The sequence below is a fragment of the Furipterus horrens genome, unplaced genomic scaffold, assembly GCF_987537825.1.
Source record: "Furipterus horrens unplaced genomic scaffold, mFurHor1.1.pri manual_scaffold_2, whole genome shotgun sequence".
NCBI lineage: Eukaryota > Metazoa > Chordata > Mammalia > Chiroptera > Furipteridae > Furipterus > Furipterus horrens.
Window position 1 is genome coordinate 175,519,968 of NW_028327172.1, and position 23,115 is coordinate 175,543,082.

Sequence of the window (23,115 nt, forward strand, 5' to 3'; positions counted from 1 at the left end):
ATTATTTCCCCATTAAGTAAATTAACATTTTATAATAAGGAGACAGGGAATTTTCAAAGTAGATGGTAACCTAAATAACAAATATTGTCTGGAAATAATATATTAAATTTTTTTTCTTCTTCCCTTTTTATTAGTGTGCCTGGCATTAACATGAAGCAAAACCAGAACTTACTGGTAATCTTACAAGACTGCTTTGCAGAAAAAAGTAAGACTTGATTTCCAAATGGACTTTGAGGGTCTGGATGGATGAATATATGAATTTCTCATATGAATATCAAATGCAGCAAATATGTTTCAGCATTTAAATATTATAAAATATCTTCCTAGGACTTTTGAGTACATGTGCAATCCTTCATGTATTCAGTATCATCTGGTACCCTGAGAATAATATTGGCAAAAATGAGAATAATTGTCATTCTCTTTAGTTCTCACTAGATTCTGACAGTCTGGAAATTCATAAGTAATTATCATACACAAGAGAAAGTATATTATGTAATAGAAATGTGCAGAATTCTTGGGGTCACTGGAGAGCTTGAAATAATACTTGGTGATTTGCACTCATTTATAAAGAAATGGTGAATTATGTCAAAATCTTCTAAGTACTGGTTAGTGTCAGAAGGTATTGGAATATGAAAGTAGGCCAATCAAAGAAATAAACACAGATCATGGAAAAGTATCTTCTGTACAAGCTCTGAAAGATCTGGCACATTTTTCTTCAGAATTTTGCTTGAATCTTTTAGTTCCTGATGCATTCTAGGAATATTTGAATATTAAATTGATGTCTGTACTTCATTTAAGCTAATTGTGTTTAAAGAGTCAACAGATTTATTTATGTGTCATGTAGACCTTCTTTTAATTGTAACCAAAAGATTTTCTACTACTTTATTTTTAAATATTTCTTACTTTTTTACTTTTATTTTTTAGGTCCTGCCAATGATTTTAGCGTAAATTCTACAAAATCAGTGCTTTATTCAACACCTAAAATAAAAGACACTTGTCTTCAGTCACCAAGCAGACAGGTAAGTCAAAAAGAAAAGATGGTACAGGTTTAATATTGTAATGAGTTAAGCAATACACAATATAGTTAGGTACATTTTAGTTGTTTGTCTTATTCTTAAAAGGAATCTTATATTCCCATTGATTTTTCTATAAAATTTGGAGATATTTGTGAAAAGTTTGAACTGTCATTTCCTATGTTTGAAATTGGAGGTCTGGAAATTTGAATTATCATATTATAACACAATAATTTCTTACTTCTAAAAAAAAAAACTTGTTAGGTTTTTAGGAAAGTGGGCAACTTTTGAAGTTCTTAACCTAAGTTGGCAAGTTTGGTTGTTTTCTGAAAACCGAAGCAATCTGTTGCTATGTGGGGAAATCAATATTTTATTGATTATGTATCTTAAGAGGTCAGGTTGATTTAACTGCAAAATGGCAGACTTTCAAATAGAGTTTTTGAAACTAATGATTGAAGAAAAATTATTCAAAAGTATAATACTAATTGGAGGTAATGCTATAAATAATATTTATAAGAAACTGGTATAAACATAATTAAATATATAGCCTTTTGGCTGCATGGAGTGAACACAGAACTATTTCTTTCACAATTGAGAGACTTTTTCCAATGTGATATATTGATTTTTGAAAGATAAATCAGTTTTAAGTTTACTTGGACCCAAAGTATTAACTGTTTTTGATATTCTTTGCTAATATTGAAGATCTTTGCATTTATGCTCATGAATAATACTGTCTTTTCTGAAAATCTTGTAGGGCTTTGTTATCAGGGTTGTGGTAGAGGTCCTTTTTCTAGGTAGCATGTAACAGATTGTAATAGGCCCGGTAATCCTGCTGCAATAGCTAGTTAAAAAAAGAATAAAATGCAAAGGTATCATATTTTTAGAGGCATGGGAAGCTGCGGAAGGAACAAGGACTAGATGAACTAAAATTCTGAAGAGAGAAGAATCCTTAAAAGATGAGTGACAGTGGGAGAAAAACGGGACAACTGTAATAGAAAAAAAAATTTTTTTCAAGTTCTTTTTAAAAATAAAGCAAATACAAGTATTAAAAAAAAAATGAGTTGACAATTGTCAGTCAGTTTCTTCCCTGAGAGTATTTGCTAATTTTGGGGAAAAGCTGAGGGTTTTTGGTTGTTTTAGAAATAGAGAGTCTGCTGAGGGAAAGAGTTTTTGTCAGCTGTGCAGAGCTGGCATGACAAATTGGAATCCAGAGGCACCCCAAATGGATAGCCACTTTTATAAAGAACATTTGTAAGTTTTGGAGTGGCTTAGAATCCTAGGCCACAAAGGTGGAGTGAAATCTGTAGTGTTGCTATGCTAAGAATTCACAGTCCTGCTGTAGGAAAGGAGCCCACCAAAAATAGGCATTTGCCGGATTTTGAAGCAATATGGGGCAAGAGGCTAAAAAAGTTTAGCAAAAACCTCCAAAAGGCTGCGCTGAGTTTCTTGCCATCTTTTAGGGCAAAGGAGACAAATGAGGCTCTCTGTCTCCCAGGAGAACTCATTCTGAAGAATAGGGCAGACTCTAAGTGACTGTGTCTTCTTACTAAAATTTTATCTTGGACTGACCCAGCTCAATCCTTGAGAGAATGAAGATCTGCTTATTTCAATTTAATCTGCCTGAAAGGAGAGAAGAATCTAAGCTGTAGAAATATTATTGGGAGCCTCTGCCTTTTTTTTTTTTTTTAACCAAGCTTTTATTTTTGAGATAATTGTAGATTTAGAAGCAGCTATAGTAAATAGAGTATAACCCCATTTACTCTTTACCTAGTTTTTTTCTAAAGGTAACATCTTGCAGAACTGTAGTACAATATCATAACCAGGATATTACAGCGATACAGACAAGATAGAGAACAATTCCATCACCACAGGATGCCTCTTATCCTTTTATAGTGACACTCACTTCCCTCCTGCCCTCACCCCCTCTTTAACCCTTGAAACCTCTGTTCTTCATTTCTACAATTTTTGTCATTCAAGAATATTGTATAAATGGAGTCATATATTATATAACTTCTTGGAATTGACTTTTCCACTCAGGATACTTCTTTGGAGATTCATCAGTATCAGTAATTCATTTCTTTTTATGGATGTACCACAGTTTTACCATGTGCTTGTCTCTGAGTTTTTTCTTGATTTAATTGTCTGTCTTTTTCCATTTGTCAATTTTTTGTACCTATGACTAATTTATCACCATTTTCTGTGGAAAAAATATAAATCTTTTCTCATGTAATTTATCATTTTAATTTGTTTTTCCTGAAGATATCCCTCATAGATCTCTCTTCTCCTCTTCTTTTTTTTTTTCCCTTCTCTTACCCTTATGCTTGTCACATAGTTGAGGCTCATTTTTTATAGCCTCCTGAGAATTTAGGACCTAAATGTTCAAAAATAGCATGATTTTTGCTCATGATAGATAATTTGGGTGGGTACAGAATTCTGGATTGGAAAGTATTTTCCTTCAGGTTTTAAAAGACATGTTCTATTTTCTTTTATCTCTTTGTACTGAGGATACCCTTATGATTCCTTATTTTTTTGTGTGAGTGACTTCCTTTTGTCTTTGCAGGCTTTTAGGATCTTGTCATTTTTCTTTAGTGATCTGACATTTCATTTCATGTTAGGTTCCTCTAATACCTTTTTAAAGATTTCTTTCTTTTAAGTTTATTTTATTGATTATGCTGTTACAGTTGTCCCAATTTCTTTTCCCTTTGCTCCCCTCTGCCCAGAACCCTCCTTCTCTCCAGCAATCCCACCGCCCTTAATTCATATCCATGGGTTGTGCATATAAGTTCTTTGGCTTCACCTTTTCTTATATTATTCTTAATTTCCCCCTGTCTATTTTGTACCAACCAATTATGCTTCTTAGTCCCTGCACCATTTTCCCGTTTCTCCCTCTTTCCCCTCCCAGATGATAACCCTTCAAATGATCCCCATATCTATGATTCTGTTCCTGTTCTGGTTGTTTGCTTAGTTTATTTTTATTTGTTAGATTCTATTATTGATAGTTGTGAGTTTGTTGTCACTTTTTTAATGTTCATAGTGTTGCTCTTTTTCTTAAATTTAAGTCCCTTTAACATTTTGTATAATAAGGGTGTGGTGATAATGAACTCCTTTAGCTTTACCTTGTCTGGGAAGCACTTTATCTGCCCTTCCACTCGACATGATAGCTTTGCTGGATAGAGTAATCTTGGTTGTAGGTCCTTGCTTTTCATCACTGAATACTGCTTGCCAGTCCCTTCTTGCCTGCAAAGCTTCTTTTGAGAAATCCACTGATAATCTTATAAGAACTCCTTTGTAGGTCACTCTCTGCTTTTCTCTTGCTGCTTTTAAGATTCTCTCTTTTTCTTTTACCTTTAACATTTTAATTATGATGTGTCTTGGTGTGGTCCTCTTTGGGTCCCCCTGGTTTGGGACTCTCTGTGCTTCCTGAACTTGTATGTCTGTTTCCTTCACCAAATTAGGGACGTTTTCTTTCATTATTTTTTCAAGTAACTTTCAAATCTTTGCTCTTCCTCTTCTCATTCTGGCGTCCATATGATTTGGATGTTGGCACATTTAAAGTTGTCCCAGAGGTTCCTAATCCTCTCCTTATTTTTTTTCAATTCTTGTTTCTTCATTCTGCACTGGTTGTCTGTTTATTTCTTCCCTATGTTCTAACTCATCGATTTGAACCCCAGTTTCCTTCCCTTCACCATTGATTTCATGTGGATTTTCCTTTGTTTCACTTAGCATAGCCTCCCCTCTTCCCTTCTGTGTTTGCCGTACTCAAGCATGTGTGTCTTTTTACTGTTTGTTTTCTATAAGTACCTTTTTTGCTTACTTTGCTCATTACTTTTTACATGAGAGCCCTTTGTCAAATGTCCAGTGATTTGTAGGTGTTTCCTAATTAAAGGCTGAAAAGCTAAAGTGATTAGAAGCTCTATTTGCATATTTGTACATTGGTAGATTCCACTGTTTTATGATCTGTCTGGGTCTTATCATTGTGGATGTCTGGGTATTACTGTCTGCAGGCTTTTTTCTCTTGGTTTGATAGATTTTCCTGACAAAGAAATCTTCTCTTTTACTTAAGGGTCTGATTCTAACTGGAAGTGTTCTCAGCCACGTTGGTCAAAGTGAAGGTGCAATTTGAAAATTTCCCCTTAATATCTTTGTTTTTAGTGTATTAATCTTACCTTCACCTGTGTCTCATGCCACTGGTTCAGTCTCTGATTGTGAAACATCTACTCTTTTGCTAGGGTTGGGAGAGGAGAAGGGCTCTGTGATTCTCACTACTTCCTACACATACTTTTAACAACTTTTCTGTTTGCAGGCCCTGCATGGACCCCTTGTTTAAAGGTGCCTTGTCCCTCTAATTACTGATTTTATGGGTTTCTCTGTCAACATAAAAATGTCTGCCTCTGATCTTTCTCCATGGTTAGCATGTTTCTGCTCTCCCTGAGTTGATTAGTTTCTACTGATTTGCTTTCCAACTTAGAAGTTTGTTGACATCTCTCATCTCCTTCCTTCTTTTTGCCTTTATCCTTCTTGGTTTATATACTTAAAAAAACAACAACAACAACAAACAATTCTTAATGAGGTTTTAAGAGGGAAAAGAGTATAGTGAAAATTTGCTTTGCTTTTTTTATGTAATTGAGTTCTATAGTATCCACTGAACAGCAATGCAGTGGCTCTATTATTTATATATTTCCTTCTTGGTATTTTTAGGTTGTTTTTATCTATTCATTATCACAGTGATGTAGTGAACATCTTTGTTCATGCTTCCTTGTGCACATATTATAAACTGAATTTCTCTAGGGTATGTACATTTGAAGAGAAATTATTAAATATTGTCAATTTTTTTCTGCAAGAGGGTTTACTAGTTTTATTTTTCAGTTGCAATAAATGAATGAGATTTCCTTTTTCTAGATTTTTAAAAATTATGACGATGTATTTCACATTTACATAAGAAAATACATAATATATGTAAGGTATTAAAAATAGCCAGTAGTATAAGTGGACACCATGGACCCATTCCTTAATGTAAAAAAAACCAATATCTTTGAAGCATCTAGATGTCCCTTTCTGATCCTGTTCTGCTTTTCCTCCCTGCACAGAGGTGACTATCTTGAATTTTGGCTTCATCATTCATATACTTTACTTTGTAGTTTTTCCACATACAGTGTGTGCAGTCATTTGTGTCAATACTTCTTCCACTACTTGTGACTGAGGTCCCACATGTTGGGTGCTTCACTATGAGGACTCATGAGATTCAACTTATAGTTGTACTTGTGACTGAGATTTATTATAGCCTGAGTTAGGGTACACAGCCAGGTCAATAAGGGAAGAAGATGCATCAGGCAGAAGCTGAGGAATCCATGTCAGTCTTCCTGTTCTCCCCTGTGGGGTCACACCGAGTTCACTCATTGCCTCCTGTAGTAAATGCACTACAACGTGTATAGTCTTTCTGCCTAGGGAAGCCTTTTGAAACTTAGCCCATTTTTATTGGGAACAGGTTACACAAGTACCTCTCCCCACCAAAGTTCTATACTTCCTGAAACAAAAAAGGGTAAGTGTTCATCATAAATTATATTGTTTCTACAACAGTCTGGGCAGGCTAGACTGAATAGTAGGCACAGCCTTATCAGTTGACAGTGGAAGAATGATTCTGAAAGCCAAAGTCCCAGGTGCTGACCACGAATTAGCCCTGTTAGCAGATCCTTTAAATGATTATGTTTGTTGTGCTCTTTCTTACAAGTCATTCTCTAAATGCTATATATATATATATATTTATATATGTGTGTGTTTAACATGTTATTGCATGTTTTGAACTGTACATAAATGGGATTATTATGTATTTCTACAACTTGCTTTTTTGATTAACATAATTATTTATTCATGTTGCTGTAGTTTATTCATTTCACTCTTATATATGTGATACTATGTTATATGACTATACCATATTTTACTTAGCCAGTCATCTGTCAGAATTTGTTTTTGTTGTTCAAAACAGTATTGTTCCAGTGATAGATTATATGAAATTTGAGCTTTCTTAGATAGCGCCAAATTGTTTTCTAAAATAGTTGTTAAGGTATACAACTCTACCAGCTGCTTTATTATTTTTAAATACCTGCTTTTTTCCAATTTAATAACAAATGCATTTAATCAGAAATCACAGTTTAACAGAGTAGGTCTAATTTCTATTCCCTTTAGGCTCAGTCCCAGATATCACAGTCAAAGTCAGTTTCAGTTTCTTCAAGAAAGAAAGGAGCCTCTCAGCAGTGCACTGTAGAATCTGCAAATGAATCAGGTTGGTAGCATGCCCATGGGTGTTCTTTGCCTAGGTCTCTATTTATCATCTATCTCTCTGTCTGTCTGTCTGTCTGTCTATCCATCTATCATGTTTTTATAGAATTTATTGACACAAGTTAATAAAATTATATAGGTTTCAGGTGTACAATTCTAAAATACATTAGATATATTTAAAAAGTTAGAAATGCTATAGGTGATGCCTGTGTTGGCTTGAGTGACAAGGTCATGGTCAGTCTAGGAAGAATTGTGAAATGATGTTTTTTATTTCCTGTCAAGTCCATATTTAGAGTTTTTATTTTTTTAAATCATGATTAAGAATAAGTTTTATGTGATTATTTGTTTCTTTGTTTTACTGGTAGGATCATTGCTTACTAGGATGTGGTAAGAGACATTAACTAAATAAGAATTATTATAGGACTGTAGCTTTAGTAGTTTTCAAATAGATTTATTTTTTTAAACAACAATGATTTTCTTTTTTTAATCTCAAACATTTTCTTGTGGTCAGGAATTTGGTACAGCCTAGTTAGATGGTTCTGACATGAAATCTATCATGAAGTGGTTGGCAAGATGTTGGCCAGTGTTTCAGTCATCTGAAGGCTGGACTGGGACTATATAGTTCCAAGATGACTCATTCATGTGGGCCTGTGCAGGTGCTCCTTGAGCATCTTTAAAAACAAATTTTTTTGTTGTTAAAGTATATTTGACCTGTAACACTATATTAGTTTCACATATACATCATAATCATTTGCTATTTGTAAATATATAGTTGCTATTTTTTGGTCTTCTCCTTTTGTTCCATTTACTTTAGTCAGTTACATGTGTGGCTGCAACTTTTTAAACTTTTCTTTGTTCATATTTTTCAAATTAGAAAAGTCCTTCATTGAGGTAAGAGACAAAGATTTGAAAGAAAGTTTCTAATCATTACTCCTGTTATCCCACTCAGGTAACCTTTGAATCCTTCTGTACGTACAAACATGTAAATGTGTGTTTGTGCACGCGCACAGACTTTTAGAAGAGGCTTTAACAATTTTCTTTTATACTGACAACATAAGAAAGTACCTTTTACCTGATAGTTTGATCAGTATTAAATCATCTCATTGTTACTTTAGCATCTATTTTCAAGATTATGACTGAACACTGTTTTATAAATTTATTGGCTATTTGAATTTGTTTTTATCTGAGATGTCTATTCGTATCGTTTACCCATTTATTTTTTTCTTATTTATGAGAGCTCTTTGAATTAAATATCTGTAATCATTTTTCTGTAAATTGTATAAGATATTTTCCCAAATGATCCTTTGACTTAATAGATTTTACTTGTAGTATCTTTAGCCATATGATGGGTAAACTTTTTTATTTCCATTGTCAAACGTATAACTGTTACAGCTTTTGAGTTTTCCATTTTGGTTAAAAGGTCTCTCTTATCTAATGCTATACATAATATGTTAGATTTTCATCTTAACATCTTTTTAAAAAATTTTTTTAATCCAACTGAAATGTTTTGGTATAAATGTGACATAATATGGCAATTTTATTTTCTTCCAGATGGTCAGTTTTGCCAGGTCCATTTATTCATTAAATAATTAAATTTCACGTATCATTCAATATACTTTTAAATTTTGGTCTATATGTTTACGTTATTCTTAATATCAACACAGTACTGTTTTACTACTAGTAGTTTTATAATGTGTTGATAATAAAGACATTTATCTTTTATTTATTTATTTATTTATTTTTTATTTTGGTTTTTCAATTACAGTTGTCCCCTTTTCCCCTAATTTCTCTCCCCCACCCAACCCACCCCTTCTCCCGCTATCATATCCCTCCCCGTTGTCCATGTCCATGAGTCTTTTATACAGGCTCTTTAATTAAACCCTTCCCTTACTTATCCCCCTTCTCTCCCTCTCCCCTCTCCCCTATTGACTGCTATTCTGCTCTTTGTTCTATTTAGTTCCTTTGTTTGTGTTGTTCTTTAGTTTCCTGTATTAGGTGATATCATATGGTATTTTTCTTTCTTTGCCTGGCTTATTTCACTAAGCATAATTCTCTCTAGTTCCATCCATGTTGTTGCAAATGGCAGGAGTTCCTTCTTTCTTTCTGCTGCATAGTATTCCATTGTGTAAATGTACCACAGTTTTTTGATCCACTCATCTACAGATGGGCACTTAGGTTGTTTCCAGCACTTAGCTATTGTAAACAGTGCTGCAATGAACATAGGAGGGCATAAGTTCTTTTGAATTGGTGTTTCAAGATTCTTCGGGTATAATCCTAGTAGTGGAGTCGCTGGTTCAAAAGGCAGTTCCATTTTTAATCTTTTGAGGTAATTCCATACTGTTCTCCATAGTGGCTGCACCAGTCTGCATTCCCACCAACAGTGCAGTAGGGTTCCCGTTTCTCCACATCCTCGCCAGCACTTGTTGCTTGTTGATTTGTTGATGATGGCCATTCTGACTGGTGTAAAATGGTATCTCATTGTGGTTTTTATTTGCATCTCCCTGATGGCTAATGATGTTGAGCATTTTTTCATGTGTCTATGGACCTTCTGTATGTCCTCTTCGGAGAAGTGTTTGTTCAGGTCCCTTGCCCATTTTTTAATTGGGTTGTTTGTTTTCTTGATGTTGAGTCGTATCAGCTCTTTATATATTTTGGAAATCAGTCCTCTGTCTGTGATGTCATTGGCAAATATGTTTTCCCATATGGTTGGTTTCCTTTTCATCTTGCTGATGTTTTCTTTCGCTGAGCAGAAACTCTTCAGTTTGATGTAATCCCATTTATTTATTTTTTCCTTTATTTCTCTTGCTTTAGGAGATGTATCCATGAAGAGATTGTTACGTGAGATATCTGATATTTTCTTGCCTATGTTTTCCTCTAGGACTTTTATGGTGTCACGGCTTACATTTAAGTCTTTGATCCATCTTGAGTTTACTCTTGTGTGTGGTGTAAGTTGGTGGTCTAGTTTCATTTTTTTGCAGGTCCCTATCCAGTTCTCCCAGCACCATTTGTTAAAGAGGCTCTTCTCACTCCATTTTATGTTCCTTCCTCCTTTATCAAAGATTAGTTGACCATAGAGGCCTGGGTTTATTTCTGGACTCTCTATTTTGTTCCACTGATCTATATGTCTGTTCTTATGCCAGTACCATACTGTTTTGATTACAGTGGCTTTGTAGTATTGTTTGACATCTGGTGTTGTGATTCCTCCTGCTGTGTTCTTCTGTCTCAAGATTGCTTTTGCTATTTGGGGTCTTTTTTGGTTCCATATGAATTTATGGAGTATTTGTTCTAGGTCTGTGAAATATGTCATTGGTATTTTAATAGGGATTGCATTGAATCTGTAAATTGCTTTGGGTAGTATGGCCATTTTGATGATGTTGATTCTTCCCATCCAAGAACATGGTATTTGCTTCCATTTATTTGTTTCTTCCTTAATTTCTTTCTTCAATGTTATGTAATTTTCAGAGTACAGGTCTTTTATCTCTTTGGTTAAGTTTACTCCTAGGTACTTTATTTTTCTTGTTGCTATAGTAAATGGTATTTTCTTTTTTGTCTCTGTCTCTGCTATTTTATTGTTGGTGTACAGAAATGCCTTAGATTTCTGTATATTTATTTTGTACCCTGCGATTTTGCCACATTCACTTATTATATCGAGTAGTCTTTTAGTGGAGTTTATAGGATTTTCTAAGTATACTATCATGTCATCTGCATATAATGAAAGTTTTACTTCCTCTTTCCCAATTTGGATGCCTTTTATTTCTTTTTCTTGTCTGATTGCTGTGGCTAGGACTTCCAACACTATGTTGAAAAGGAGTGGAGAGAGTGGACAACCTTGTCTAGTTCCTGAGTTCAGGAGGAATGCTTTCAGTTTTTGTCCATTGAGTATGATGTTGGCCTCAGGCTTCTCATATATAGCCTTAATTATGTTAAGATATGCTCCCTTTATTCCCATTTTGTTGAGTGTTTTCATCATAAATGGGTGTTGTACTTTATCAAATGCTTTTTCTGCATCTATTGATATGGTCATGTGATTTTTGTCTTTCATTCTGTTTAGGTGATGTATTATATTTATTGATTTGCGAATATTAAACCATCCTTGCATCCCTGGAATGAAGCCCACTTGATCATGATGTATGATCAAAAAGATGTATTGCTGGATCCTGTTTGCCAATATTTTATTGAGGATTTTAGCATCGATGTTCATCAGTGATATTGGCCTGTGGTTTTCTTTCTTTGTTGTGTCTTGACCTGGTTTGGGGATTAGGATAATACTGGTTTCATAGAAAGAGTTTGGGATTTTCCCCTCTTCTTGGATTTTTTGGAACAGTTTGAGGAGGACAGGAGTTAGTTCTTCCCTGAATGTTTTGTAGAATTTGCCTGTGAAGCCATCTGGTCCAGGGCTTTTGTGTGCCGGAAGATTTTGGATTACAGTTTCAATTTCCTTTTTTGTTATTGGTTTGTTGAGACTTTCCACTTCTTCTTGATTCAGTTTTGGAAGGTTGTATGTTTCTAGAAAATTGTCCATTTCTTCTAGATTGTCAAATTTCTTGTCATACAGTTGTCTGAAGTAATTTCTAACTATCATTTGTATTTCTGAGGTATCAGTCGTGATTTCTCCTCTTTCATTTCTGATTTTGTTTATTTGTGTCTTCTCTCTTTTTTTCTTGATTAGACTGGCTAGAGGCTTGTCGATTTTGTTGATTTTTTTCGAAGAACCAGCTCCTAGTTTTGTTGATCTTTTGGATTGTTTGTTTAGTCTCTATGTCATTTAGTTCTGCTCTGATCTTGATGATTTCATTCCTTCTTCTTGCCCTAGGCTTTGTTTGTTGTTGTTGTTCTAGTTCTTGTAGCATTGTGGTTAGGTTTTTTATTTGAGATTCTTCTAGCCTTTTCAGATATGCCTGTATTGCTATAAACTTCCCTCTCAGGACTGCTTTTGCTGTGTCCCACAGGTTTTGGGTTGTTGTGTGCTCATTATCATTAGTTTCTAGAAATTTCTTGATTTCTTCTTTGATGTCATTATTAACCCATTCATTATTTAATAGCATGTTATTCAATCTCCATGAGTTTGGGTGTCTTTGATTTTTTTCTCTGAGGTTGATTTCTAGTTTCAAGGCATTGTGATCTGAAAAGATGCTTGATATGATTTCAATTTTCTTGAATTTGTTGAGGCTTGTTTTGTGACCTATCATGTGGTCTATCTTTGAAAATGTCCCATGTGCACTTGAAAAGAATGTATATTTTGCTTCTTTGGGGTGAAAAGTTCTATATATATCAGTTAGATCCATGTGGTTTAGTGTGTTGTTCAATGCCTGTATATCCTTGGTGTTTCTTTGCTTGGATGATCTGTCTATTGTTGATAATGGAGTGTTGAAGTCCCCTACTATGAGTGTGTTGTTGTTGATATCCTTTTTGTGGTCTTCTAGTATTTGCTTTATGTATTTGGGTGCTCCTATGTTGGGTGCATATATGTTTATCAAAGTCATATCTTCTTGATGGATTGTTCCTTTTAGTATTATGAAATGTCCTTCTTTGTCTCTTTTTATTGTCCTTGCTTTGAAATCCATTTTGTCTGATATGAGAACTGCTACCCCGGCTTTTTTTTCCGGTCCGTTTGCTTGGAATATTTTTTTATATCCCTTTACTTTCAGTCTGTGTAAATCTTTTGTTTTCAGGTAAGACATTTATCTTTATATTCACTATTCCTTTACCATTCTCAGGCCTTTTTCTTCCTCTGAAGTTTTAATTCCCAATAAAATTCTGTTGGGATTCTATCTAGAATTGTATTTAATTTGTATAGTAATTTTGTGAGCATTCACATTTTCATATTACTTAGGTATTCTAATTGAGAACGGGTCTACTTGAGAAAGTGTTAGTCTGTTCAAATGTGAAAGAATCCCACAGAATGGGAGAAAATATTTGCCAATAGTATATCTAGTAAGGGATTTACATCTTGAGTATATAAAGAATTATTGCAATTTGACAATAAAAATAAACAACCCAACTAAAAAGGACTTAAATAGACATTTCTCTAATTGTCCAATGAGTGCATGAAAAGATGCTCAACTTTACTTGTCATTGGACAAATGCAAATCAAAACTCCAATGAGATACCACTTTATACTTACTAAAGTGGCTATTCTTATTTTTTTTAAAAAGGAAAATAATTATTGATGGGGATGTGGGTAAATTAGAACTCTCATGCATTGCTGGGAATGATGTAAGATGGTGCAGACACTGTGGAAATAGTTCGGTAGTTCCTCAAAATAATTAAATCTAGAATCTATATTTAGTCTTCCCAAAAGGTATCCAGCCATGTTATAGTGTAATATGAAAAATAGAGATATTTATTGAAGATGCAAGATACAAGAAACATTGTATATAGGACAATAATGCCTCAGTCCCTTGTCATATCAACAAGCATTTAAAAAATTATCAAAATTAGTGAATTTTTGTGTAGCCATTTTAATATTGAAGATGGAAGAATATACGCAATATTTTCAGCATATTATGCTTTATTATTCCATGAAAGGTAAAAACACGACTTAAATGCAAAATAAAGATTTATGCAGTGTATGGAAAAGGTGCTGTGACTGATAGAACATGTCAGAAGTGGTTTGCAAAGTTTCATGCTGGAGATTTGTCACTTGGTGATGCTCCCTGGTCTAGTAGACCAATAGAAGTTGATAGTGAACAAACTGAGACATTAATTGAGAACAGTCAGTGTTATACCATGCAGGAGACAGCCAACATACTCAAAATATCTAAGCCAATAAAGTTAATGGTAAAAATGAAAAATGTATCTTTTCTTTTATGGAGAAAAACTAAACAGACTTTTTGGCCAACCCAATATATACATAAAAATTATTCAGCCATAGAAAGGAATGAAGTTCTGACATATGCTATAACGTGGAAGAACCTTGAAAACATTATGCTAAGTGAATACACTTTTCAAGTATATTCATTTAGTGGTGTAAATTTTTCCTCTCAGCACTGCTATAGCTGCATTGCACAGATTTTGGTGTGTTGTATTTTCTGTGTTGTATTTATTTGTGTGTATTTTTAAATATACTTTGCATCTTCCGCCTTAAGCCATTATTTAGGAGTGTGTTAATCCAAGTGTTTAGGGATTTTCCTATTTTCTTTCTCTTTTTGATTTCTAATCTTGATTCCTTTATGATATAGCATACTCTTATGTGATTTCAGTTCTTTTTAAATTCGTAAACATTTATTTTATGACCTGGGATATTGTCTATCTTTAGGAGTTTCAGAAGAATTGGTAATTTTATTGTTAAAACATTTTTTATGATGACTACTTTAAACTTCTTGTTAAGTAATTACAACATCTGATTCATCTTTGTCCATTGCTGTCCACTCATCATATTTTCTTGTCCAGGTTGTGTTTTTTATGGTTTTTGGTATGATGAGTCATTTTGAACATATCCTTGACATTTTGGTTATAAGGACATTCCTGATTGTATTTAAATTTTTTGTTGTAGCACATAGTTGCCCTGTTTTTGTTTAATGTATAGTTTTTAAGAAACTATACATTAAAATTTGTGGATTTTAATTCCAATGACAGTTAAGTGTTTAAAATCCTAGCAGTGGTATTTTAGTCTGTTTAATTTTCTGACAATGCTGGGATTCCAGCTCATTACTTGCTGGTGTTGTGTGTGTGGATGGAAGGTGCTTTACTAAGTATCCTGATGTCCTTATTCACCTGAGGAATTTGGGGTCAGTATCTGCTGGGAATGGATCTCCATTGGTTCCCTCTTTGGAAGAAGAGTCTGGGATAACATGGGGTGTTAATACTACCAGTGGATCAAAGTGTCACCTGGGTCTGTGATGCAGTGGTTGGAAAGGTTAGTGGCTTCATTACTCTGCAGCTTCATGTGGATCATATGGTCTACCATCTTTGATTGTAAAAGTGGGGACTGAGTTGGTCCAAGGACAGGGTTATTCCAGGGACTTGCTCCTCTGCTGCTGCTGTTCCATGGTACTTATGGATGGGACCTGGCACTGCCTAAGGCTTTGCTACTCTGCCACTGCTGTGGAATGGGGTGCTCCAAGGCCTGGATTGTGGAGTAGGAGTTAGAATTTCCTACTAAGTATCTGAGATTTTTCTTCTCTAAGTCTTCTGGCCAGAGAATGCATGTTACCCCTTACCTATTGGCTGTTCTGGATTGCAGGCCTCTCTAGAGCCCAGTATAGGGGTATATATATTTGCGGGGGGATTAATCACTTTGTCTGTTGTTGCTTAAGGCTTGAGGTTCCTAACAAATAACCCTTCTGCCTTCCAGCTTTCAGAATTCTGGTATTGTTGTTTGATGGATAATTGCCAGGGAATTTAGTTGTATTTAGAGTGAAAAGCATGAAAAAATGAGATTATGCAGTCTTGTTCCAGAATCAAAAGCCATTTTTGCTTGTGTTTTTAATTTTTATTTATATTTTAAAATAGTTCTTTTAAATTTTTATTTATTTATTTATTTTTTAGAGAGAGGGGAAGGGAGGGAGGAAGAGAGGTAGAGACACATCAATGTTGCCTCTCACATGCCCCCAACTGCGAAACTGACCCACAACCCTAGGCATGTGCCCTGACTGGGAATGGATCCGCAGGTTCGATTGGTTCACAGGCTGATGTTCAATCCACTGAACCACAGCAGCCAAGGCTTATTTTTAACTTGTAATCTTTGCTTCTGAAGAATATGAACCCTTATAAATGCTACCCAGTCATTCTCTGTTTTCTTTGATATTTGAAGGTTGAGGGTTAAGAAAATATTTTTATAGATACATATATATTTATATATATATTTATATGGATGTAATATATTAATACCCTTTCTATATCCACATCTGTTACATATCTCTATATATGTATACTGTATATATCTATCTGTTACTCTGTATATGTGTATGTATATGTATAAATATGTGCTCAGTTAGCTATCCTGATTTACTCTTAACCTAAAGACTGAATCATTTTAATTTTTCTAAGATTACTTCACTGTTTCAACCATGTATAGTTATTCAGATCTTGAATAAATTGACTATCAATAAAACTGTAAATTTTCTGTTTCTGAAGATTTGTCATTTTAAACTTCAGAGCATGAACTAAAATACATATTTCAGTTTATTAATTTCAGAAATTATAACTTCAAAGTATGTACTTATGTATTTTGATTGTAGATGTTTGATTATAAACTTAATGGTCTGTGAGTCTTCTAAAAATTATCTTAATTGAATAGTTGAAGAATTTTAAAAAGGTTCTAGTATTATTTAAAAATATTAAAATATCTTCACATAATTTTCTTCCAGACCAGGCCCATGAAGTTCATCACAAAGTTTTGACAACTGATGTTGGTTCTAAAAATACACCTGACTCAAGAAAAATGTCAGGTAAAAAACTAAAAGATCATCACATTGAAGACAACGAAGAATTTTATTTATCTGTTCATTCACCCTTTGTTCTTTTGGATGCAAAAGCACCTATACCACAAAAAGCTATTTCATCTATTGGGCAAAAAAGTGAGACCTACGCTTTTGAAGATTCCTTAAATAGACTGTCTTCAACTACAGAGATTTCTCTTAAAACCAGAAAAAGGTGAACTTCAAAAATTTAAATATTAATCCTATTATAAAAGTTTTACCTTTTGTATTAAAAATACATCATTTAATCTTTTGTGGATTTTACAGTAAGTATTGAGGAATATTAACATGTTGTAAGAATATAACATATGCAGTATATATTCAGTTTATATTTAATAAGGAAGATCTTAAAGTGTACTGCAGAAGAAGCTGGGGATAACTTTTCTGTTGTTTGTGAAAAATGTCTTTTTTTTTTTCTAATAAGTAATGGGATAAATATTAATAAGGATGAGTTATGGTAAACTCATGTTCATGTCTTGGGGCTTTTCCTTTGGCTTTTAAGAAGCAAAGTAGATCATTCAAGGTCTTTTGCTATTGGGGACCTCTGCAATGAGTATTCTAATTTCTGTCTCGGGTATTATGTGATTTTTAGAGCTAAGGAGTTTAGTACATTCTAAGATTTTGCTATTTAAAGTGTGTCTGTGGCTAAGGATCAGAGCAATGGCATTATCTGGAAGCTTATTAATAATACAGTAAATCCTCACTAAATGTCATCAATAGGTTCTGTGACTTTTAAGTGAAATGAACTGTAGTGTAACCAGTTTTACCGGAGGTTAATTGATATAAACAGGAGTTAAGTTCTTATGGCATGTCATCAACTTTATAATGAAATGTTGCTGAATGAAACATAATTTGAGAATACGCTATAGAGAATCTCAAACTGCTCTAGACCTACTAAATCAGAATCTACATTTGAATAAGTTTCTCTCAATGATTCAAATTCATATTAAATGTTTGAGAACTAGTGCTGTAAGCTATACATTTCCTTGGTGTATGATTTATCTTTTTAATTTTTTTTCTGTTGACAAATATAAAACTTAATTTTTTGGAGTGCTTCCCTTGTATATTTTATGTAAGAGATTTACAAGTCAGCATTTACAAATTTTAAGTAAAGGCTCAGTGGAAATTTTTATAATTGGTGTGTGTTGCCACTGTAAGGGAATTCAGGAAAACTTGTAACAGACTGGGAGCATTCAGCTTGTCTTCCTTTGAACCTTTTAGGTTAGACTTTGAAGATAAAGATATTTCAAAAAAAGTAGAAATAAAGAATAAAGTCTCATGTGTAGAGGATGAAGTATCAGAAAGACCACGAGAGAGAAAACCTTCGGAAACATCTCAGAACATAATACATGATTCAGAATGTGAAGTTCAACCACAAACTAAAAAGAGTTTTTCAACATTGTTTTTAGAAACTTTAAAAAGAAAAAGTGAATCCAGGTGAGTGCTTTGAGACATTTTTGTCTTTCACATTCTATGAAAAACTATATATTTATGGCTTCTGAATTCTATTTATGATGAGAAATGAATCTGTATTGACACTAATGTTAATTGGAATGATGCCTAACCTGTAAAGAGAATGTAGTTTCTTACTAGTAAAACAACCTGAAACTATTATTTTGTAGGCGTTAACTAGATGTGACAGAAAATAAGTTTATGCAGCTGATCAACACTTTCTAGTTTGTATGTTCTCAAAGAATGAAGGCAGTATTTAGAAACAGAATTATTTCTGGGTGCCTTTGTTTCACTATTAATGGTTTTAAATATTATTTTCAGTTTCTTCTGATTGTGTTAATAAAAGGATAGTTGTAAAATATATTTTAATCTGTTCAGATTACTGAAAAAACTTCTGTGGTTCTGCAACTTCAAAACATTGATTCTTTTTAAAAATTATTTTATTGATTATGCTGTTAAGAGTTGTCCTGATTTTTCCCCTTTGCCCCCCATCCACCTGGCACCTCTCACTCCCTCAGGCAATTTCCCCAACCATTGTTCATGTTCATGGGTCATGTGCATAAGTTCTTTGGCTACTCCATTTCCTATACTGTACATCCCCATGGCTATTCTGTAACTACTTATTTGTAATTCTTAATCCCCTCGCCTCTTCACTCATTCTCCCAAACCCCTCTCCCATCTGGCAACCATTAAAATGCTCTCTGTATCCATGATTCTGTCTCTTTCTTCTTGTTTGCTTAGTTTGTTTTTTAGATTCAATTGTTGATTTGTATTTTTTGCCATTTTGTTCATAGTTTTGATCTTTTTCTTAAATAAGTCCCTTTAATATTTCATATAATAATGGTTTGGCGATGATGAATTCCTTTAGTTGTTTCTTGTCTGGGAAGCTCTTTATCTGCCTTTGATTCTAAATGATAACTTTGCTGGGTAGAGCAAACTCAACTATGGGTCCCTGCTTTTTATGACTTTGAATATTTATTGCCAGTCCCTTCTAGCCTGTAAAGTTTCTGTTGAGAAATCAGCTGACAGTCTTATGGGAACTCCCCTGTAGGTAACTAACTTCTTTTCTCTTGCTGTTTTAAGATTCTCTCTTTATTTTTAACCTTTGACATTTTAATTATGATGTGTCTTGGAGTGGGCCTCTTTGCATCCATCTTGTTTGGGATTCTCTGTACTTCCTGGAAGTGCATGTCTTATTTCCTTCACCAAATTAGGGAAGTTTTCTTCTGTTATTTTTTCAAATAGATTTCCAATTTCTTGCTCTGTCTTTTCTCCTTCTGGCACCTCTATGATGTAAATGTTGGACCTCTTAAAGTTGTCTCAGAGGCTGCTTACCGTATTTTCATTTTTCTTTGGTTTCTTTTTATTTTCTTTTTCTTTTTGGTTGCTTTTTGCTTCCTTATGTTCCATATATATCATTGATTTGGTTCTCAGTTTTATCCACTCTACTGTTTCCCTGGAAATTGCTCTTTTTTTAAATTAGTGTATCCCTCACTTCTAACTGGTTCTTTTTTATGCTGTTGAAGTCCTCATTAAGTTCCTTGAGCATCCTTATAGCCAGAGTTTTTGAACTCTGCATCTGATAGATTGCTTATCTCCATTTCATTTAGCTCTTTTTCTGGAGTTTTGATCTTTTATTTGGGCCATGTTTCTTTGTCTCTTTGATTTGTCAGCCTCCCTGTGTTTGTCTCTATGTATTAGGTAAAATTGCTTTGTCTTTGTGTCTTGGTAGTATGGCCTAATGTAGTAGGTGTCCTGTAGGGTTCAGTGGCACAGCCTTCCCTATCATTAAGCTGGGTACTCTAGGTCTGCCTTTTGTGTGGGCTGAGAACACCCTCCTCTTGTAGTCGTTCCTTGGTTGCTTTTGGCAGATCAATGGGAGGGATTTACCCAGGCCAGTCAGTTGCAAGGATTGGCTGTGACCACTGACCACCAACCACTGCCCTCCATGGAGGATCAGCTGTGCAGGAGCAGGGTGTTGGTGCTCTTACGTGGTCTGTAGCTGTCCACTGGGTATACTGGCCCTGGGGTTTTTTGGGTGGTGCAGGCCAAGGTCATCCCCCACATTTGTTTTGCCCAGGGCCACCCTGCCTGAGCTATAAAGCAATCTCAGGTGGCTGCTACTTGTGTTGGACTTGGAGATTCTTAGGCAAAGCCAAGCTGTGAATCTAGGCTGGCTACAGGGGCTCACTGAGGCCAGTTGTTGCTTGTTTGAGAGAACTTAGGAAATTGTGAAGCATGAACCAAGACCAGCCATTCATATGGAAAAGCAGCATGGGTGGGCCTGTAAGTTGGGTGGGCCACAGTCTCTGGGGATCTCCAAGGCAGGTCGAAGGGTATTAGCCAGGTTGATGTTGGAGTCTCAGATATGGCACCAATTTGCTGGTTCTGTTGGGGGAGGGTTTAGAAAAGGGACAATGGCCTCAGCTTGCCTTGATGCCATGCACCTCAGTTTCTCCCTGTATACCACTGGTGCCTTTCAAGCTGCTACACCGGTGCTGGAGCTCAGAGGGACTGAGTCTGAGTAAGTGATTCTATGTGTGGGTGCTTTAAGATGAACTGCTTGGGGCTTCAGCAGTTTCTCCTAGTGATTCAATCCCTGCTGGTTTTTGCAGCCAGAAGTTGTGGGGACTTATCTTCTTGGCACAGGAACCACGGGCAGGGGGGCCTGGTGTGGGGCTGGGACTCCTCGCTCCTGAAATATCCCTCCCGAATTTTTATCCACCACACGTGTGTAAGGGATAAGCCCATTCCACATCTGTGCCCCGCCTACCAGTCTGGATGGATTTGGTTTTTTTAATTCCATAGCTGTCAGACTTCCATTCAATTCAATTTCTGACAGTTCTGAGTGATGGCTGTTCTATATTTTAGTTGTAATTTTGATGTGGTTGTGCAGAGAGGAGGGCCATGTCTGTCTATGCTGCCATCTTGACCGGAAGTCCAAAACAGTGATTCTTAACTGTGGCTGCACATTAGAGTTAACTAGATATAATGTCTGCTAGGGTGAGAACCACTGGTCTATAGAACAAACTTCATCTGGTACTTAAGACCTTTAACTATACCTAGTGAACTATTTCTACTAACTTGGCCCTACATATTTGCAGTTGTCCCTGCTTTAGCACACCATTTTTCCTTGTCATATGCCAATCTTAATTTTCTTTTAAGGTCCATGCTAGACTTCTAGATTTTTTTCCAAGTCCCAACTCCTATATTTTTTAAATGGTTTCATGCCTTGCATTATAGTTTAGCTATTTTATGGGTTTTTTTTCTTAGTAGATTAAGACATAAGCCGTTCTTTCCAGAAGGTTAAAGTTTCTTTTGTATTTTCTGTGTTATCTATAAAAATGCTTATGAATGTGTTAGGAAAGTTTTATAAAAACATAATGAATGAAATTCTTCTTTTGTTCAGTCTCTATTCTGTAGTTGAGATCTCTCTCTCTTGCTTGTATCTTTACCCTATTTATGAATGTTGTCCCCTCCATCTGATACAAATATGGTACACTTATGGGCTGATTATATTTATGTCCAAAAAAATTAGTTTTAATGTTCTTTTTATTGAACTAGTGAGTAAATTTAATTATATGCTTAATTGCTGTAGTCAGATGTAACTACTCACTATTCTTAGTGCTTTCTTGTTTCTGATTATCTTTCTTATATTTCCTTATGACCATATCTTATCCATCCTTGAAGATCCAACTCAAATGTCACTAAGTCATTCTTGATTTTTTCACCTAGCCCAAAGTCATCTTTCTCTATTCCTCATTTTAATAGTGTTGTCTTAGTCCATTTGAGCTGCTATAACAGACTACCATGCACTGTAGCTTATGAACAATGGAAATTGATTTTTCATAGTTCTGGAGCCTGAGAAGTTTGAGGTCAAGGCTCCAGTAGATTTAGTATCTGGTGAGGTTTGCTTTCTGGTTCATAGGTGGCTGACTATCTTCTTCCCATAACCTCACATAGTAGGAGGTAGCAAGGGGGCTTTCTTGGGTTTCTTTTATAAAGGGTACTAATTCCAGTTGTGACCACTCCAACTTGATGACCTAAACGCCCTATACTCAAACACCATCCCATTCAGGATTAGATCTTAATTTATGAATTTTGGAGTGATACCATCCTTTGAATACTTTCTTCTTTCTCTGAAAACTTTCCCAACTAATTGGGAGAGATGCTGTTTAATCCCAATGTACTTTTCTAGACATAAAGTATTCCCTCTCTTATCGCGGGTATGACATTCTAGACCCCGCTGCAATAGGTGAAAATCTGCAAAGTAGGAACCTTACATTTATTTTAGTATTTATATATATTTTAAGGCTTTATAAGCCCTGCCCACACACTTATAAACCATTCCCAGTCCCTTATTAACCTTTCCCTCTCCCTTATTAATCTTTTCCACACTTTTATAAACACTACTTATATTCTTAAACATATTCTACACTCTTAAACCTACGTAACTTTAATAACATACGTATACAGTACTGCAAAATTTAGTGATATAGTGAGAAATCCACGATAAATTGAATATAATATTTTTAAAAATCCCGCGATACAGTGAGGCCGTGATAAGTGAACCGCAATATAGAGAAGGACTACTGTGCTCCATTTATTTCTATACCATGATTATAATATTGAAACATACATGGAAATGTATGTGAATTATTCATACTTGGAATGATTTTTTTACATAATATAATTTACTAGTATTTTCTTAGATATTAGACTTGAAGGTGTCTCAGAAATAATCTTGTTTTGCATGTTGCAATATTGTGACTTATAAGAAATATTTGGTCACTTAAGATGATTAAAATATATTTCATATATATATTTGGTTCATGGCCACAATTAATGGTTTCCATCTACCAGAATTCTTGGTATTTTCTAAGTGTTAAAAGTGAAACCAAGTCTTTTGTTGTGTTACTGTGGTGACTTTTGGAGAGCCTTGGTAAGAATGA

At 34.7% G+C, this 23,115-nt stretch overlaps 1 protein-coding gene across 4 annotated transcripts in view; it reads left to right on the forward strand.

Moving 5' to 3' along the window:
* The window catches only part of CENPC (centromere protein C), a 76,246-nt gene that overhangs the window by 6,917 nt on the left and 46,214 nt on the right, over positions 1-23,115 (forward strand). For all 4 annotated transcript variants that reach the window (XM_090266814.1, XM_090266812.1, XM_090266811.1 and 1 more), the window contains exons 3-7: positions 135-205; positions 925-1,019; positions 7,197-7,293; positions 16,601-16,886; positions 17,933-18,148. In XM_090266814.1, the coding sequence (XP_090122940.1) occupies positions 135-205; positions 925-1,019; positions 7,197-7,293; positions 16,601-16,886; positions 17,933-18,148 (765 nt within the window). The remainder of the gene's footprint in view (positions 1-134; positions 206-924; positions 1,020-7,196; positions 7,294-16,600; positions 16,887-17,932; positions 18,149-23,115) is intronic.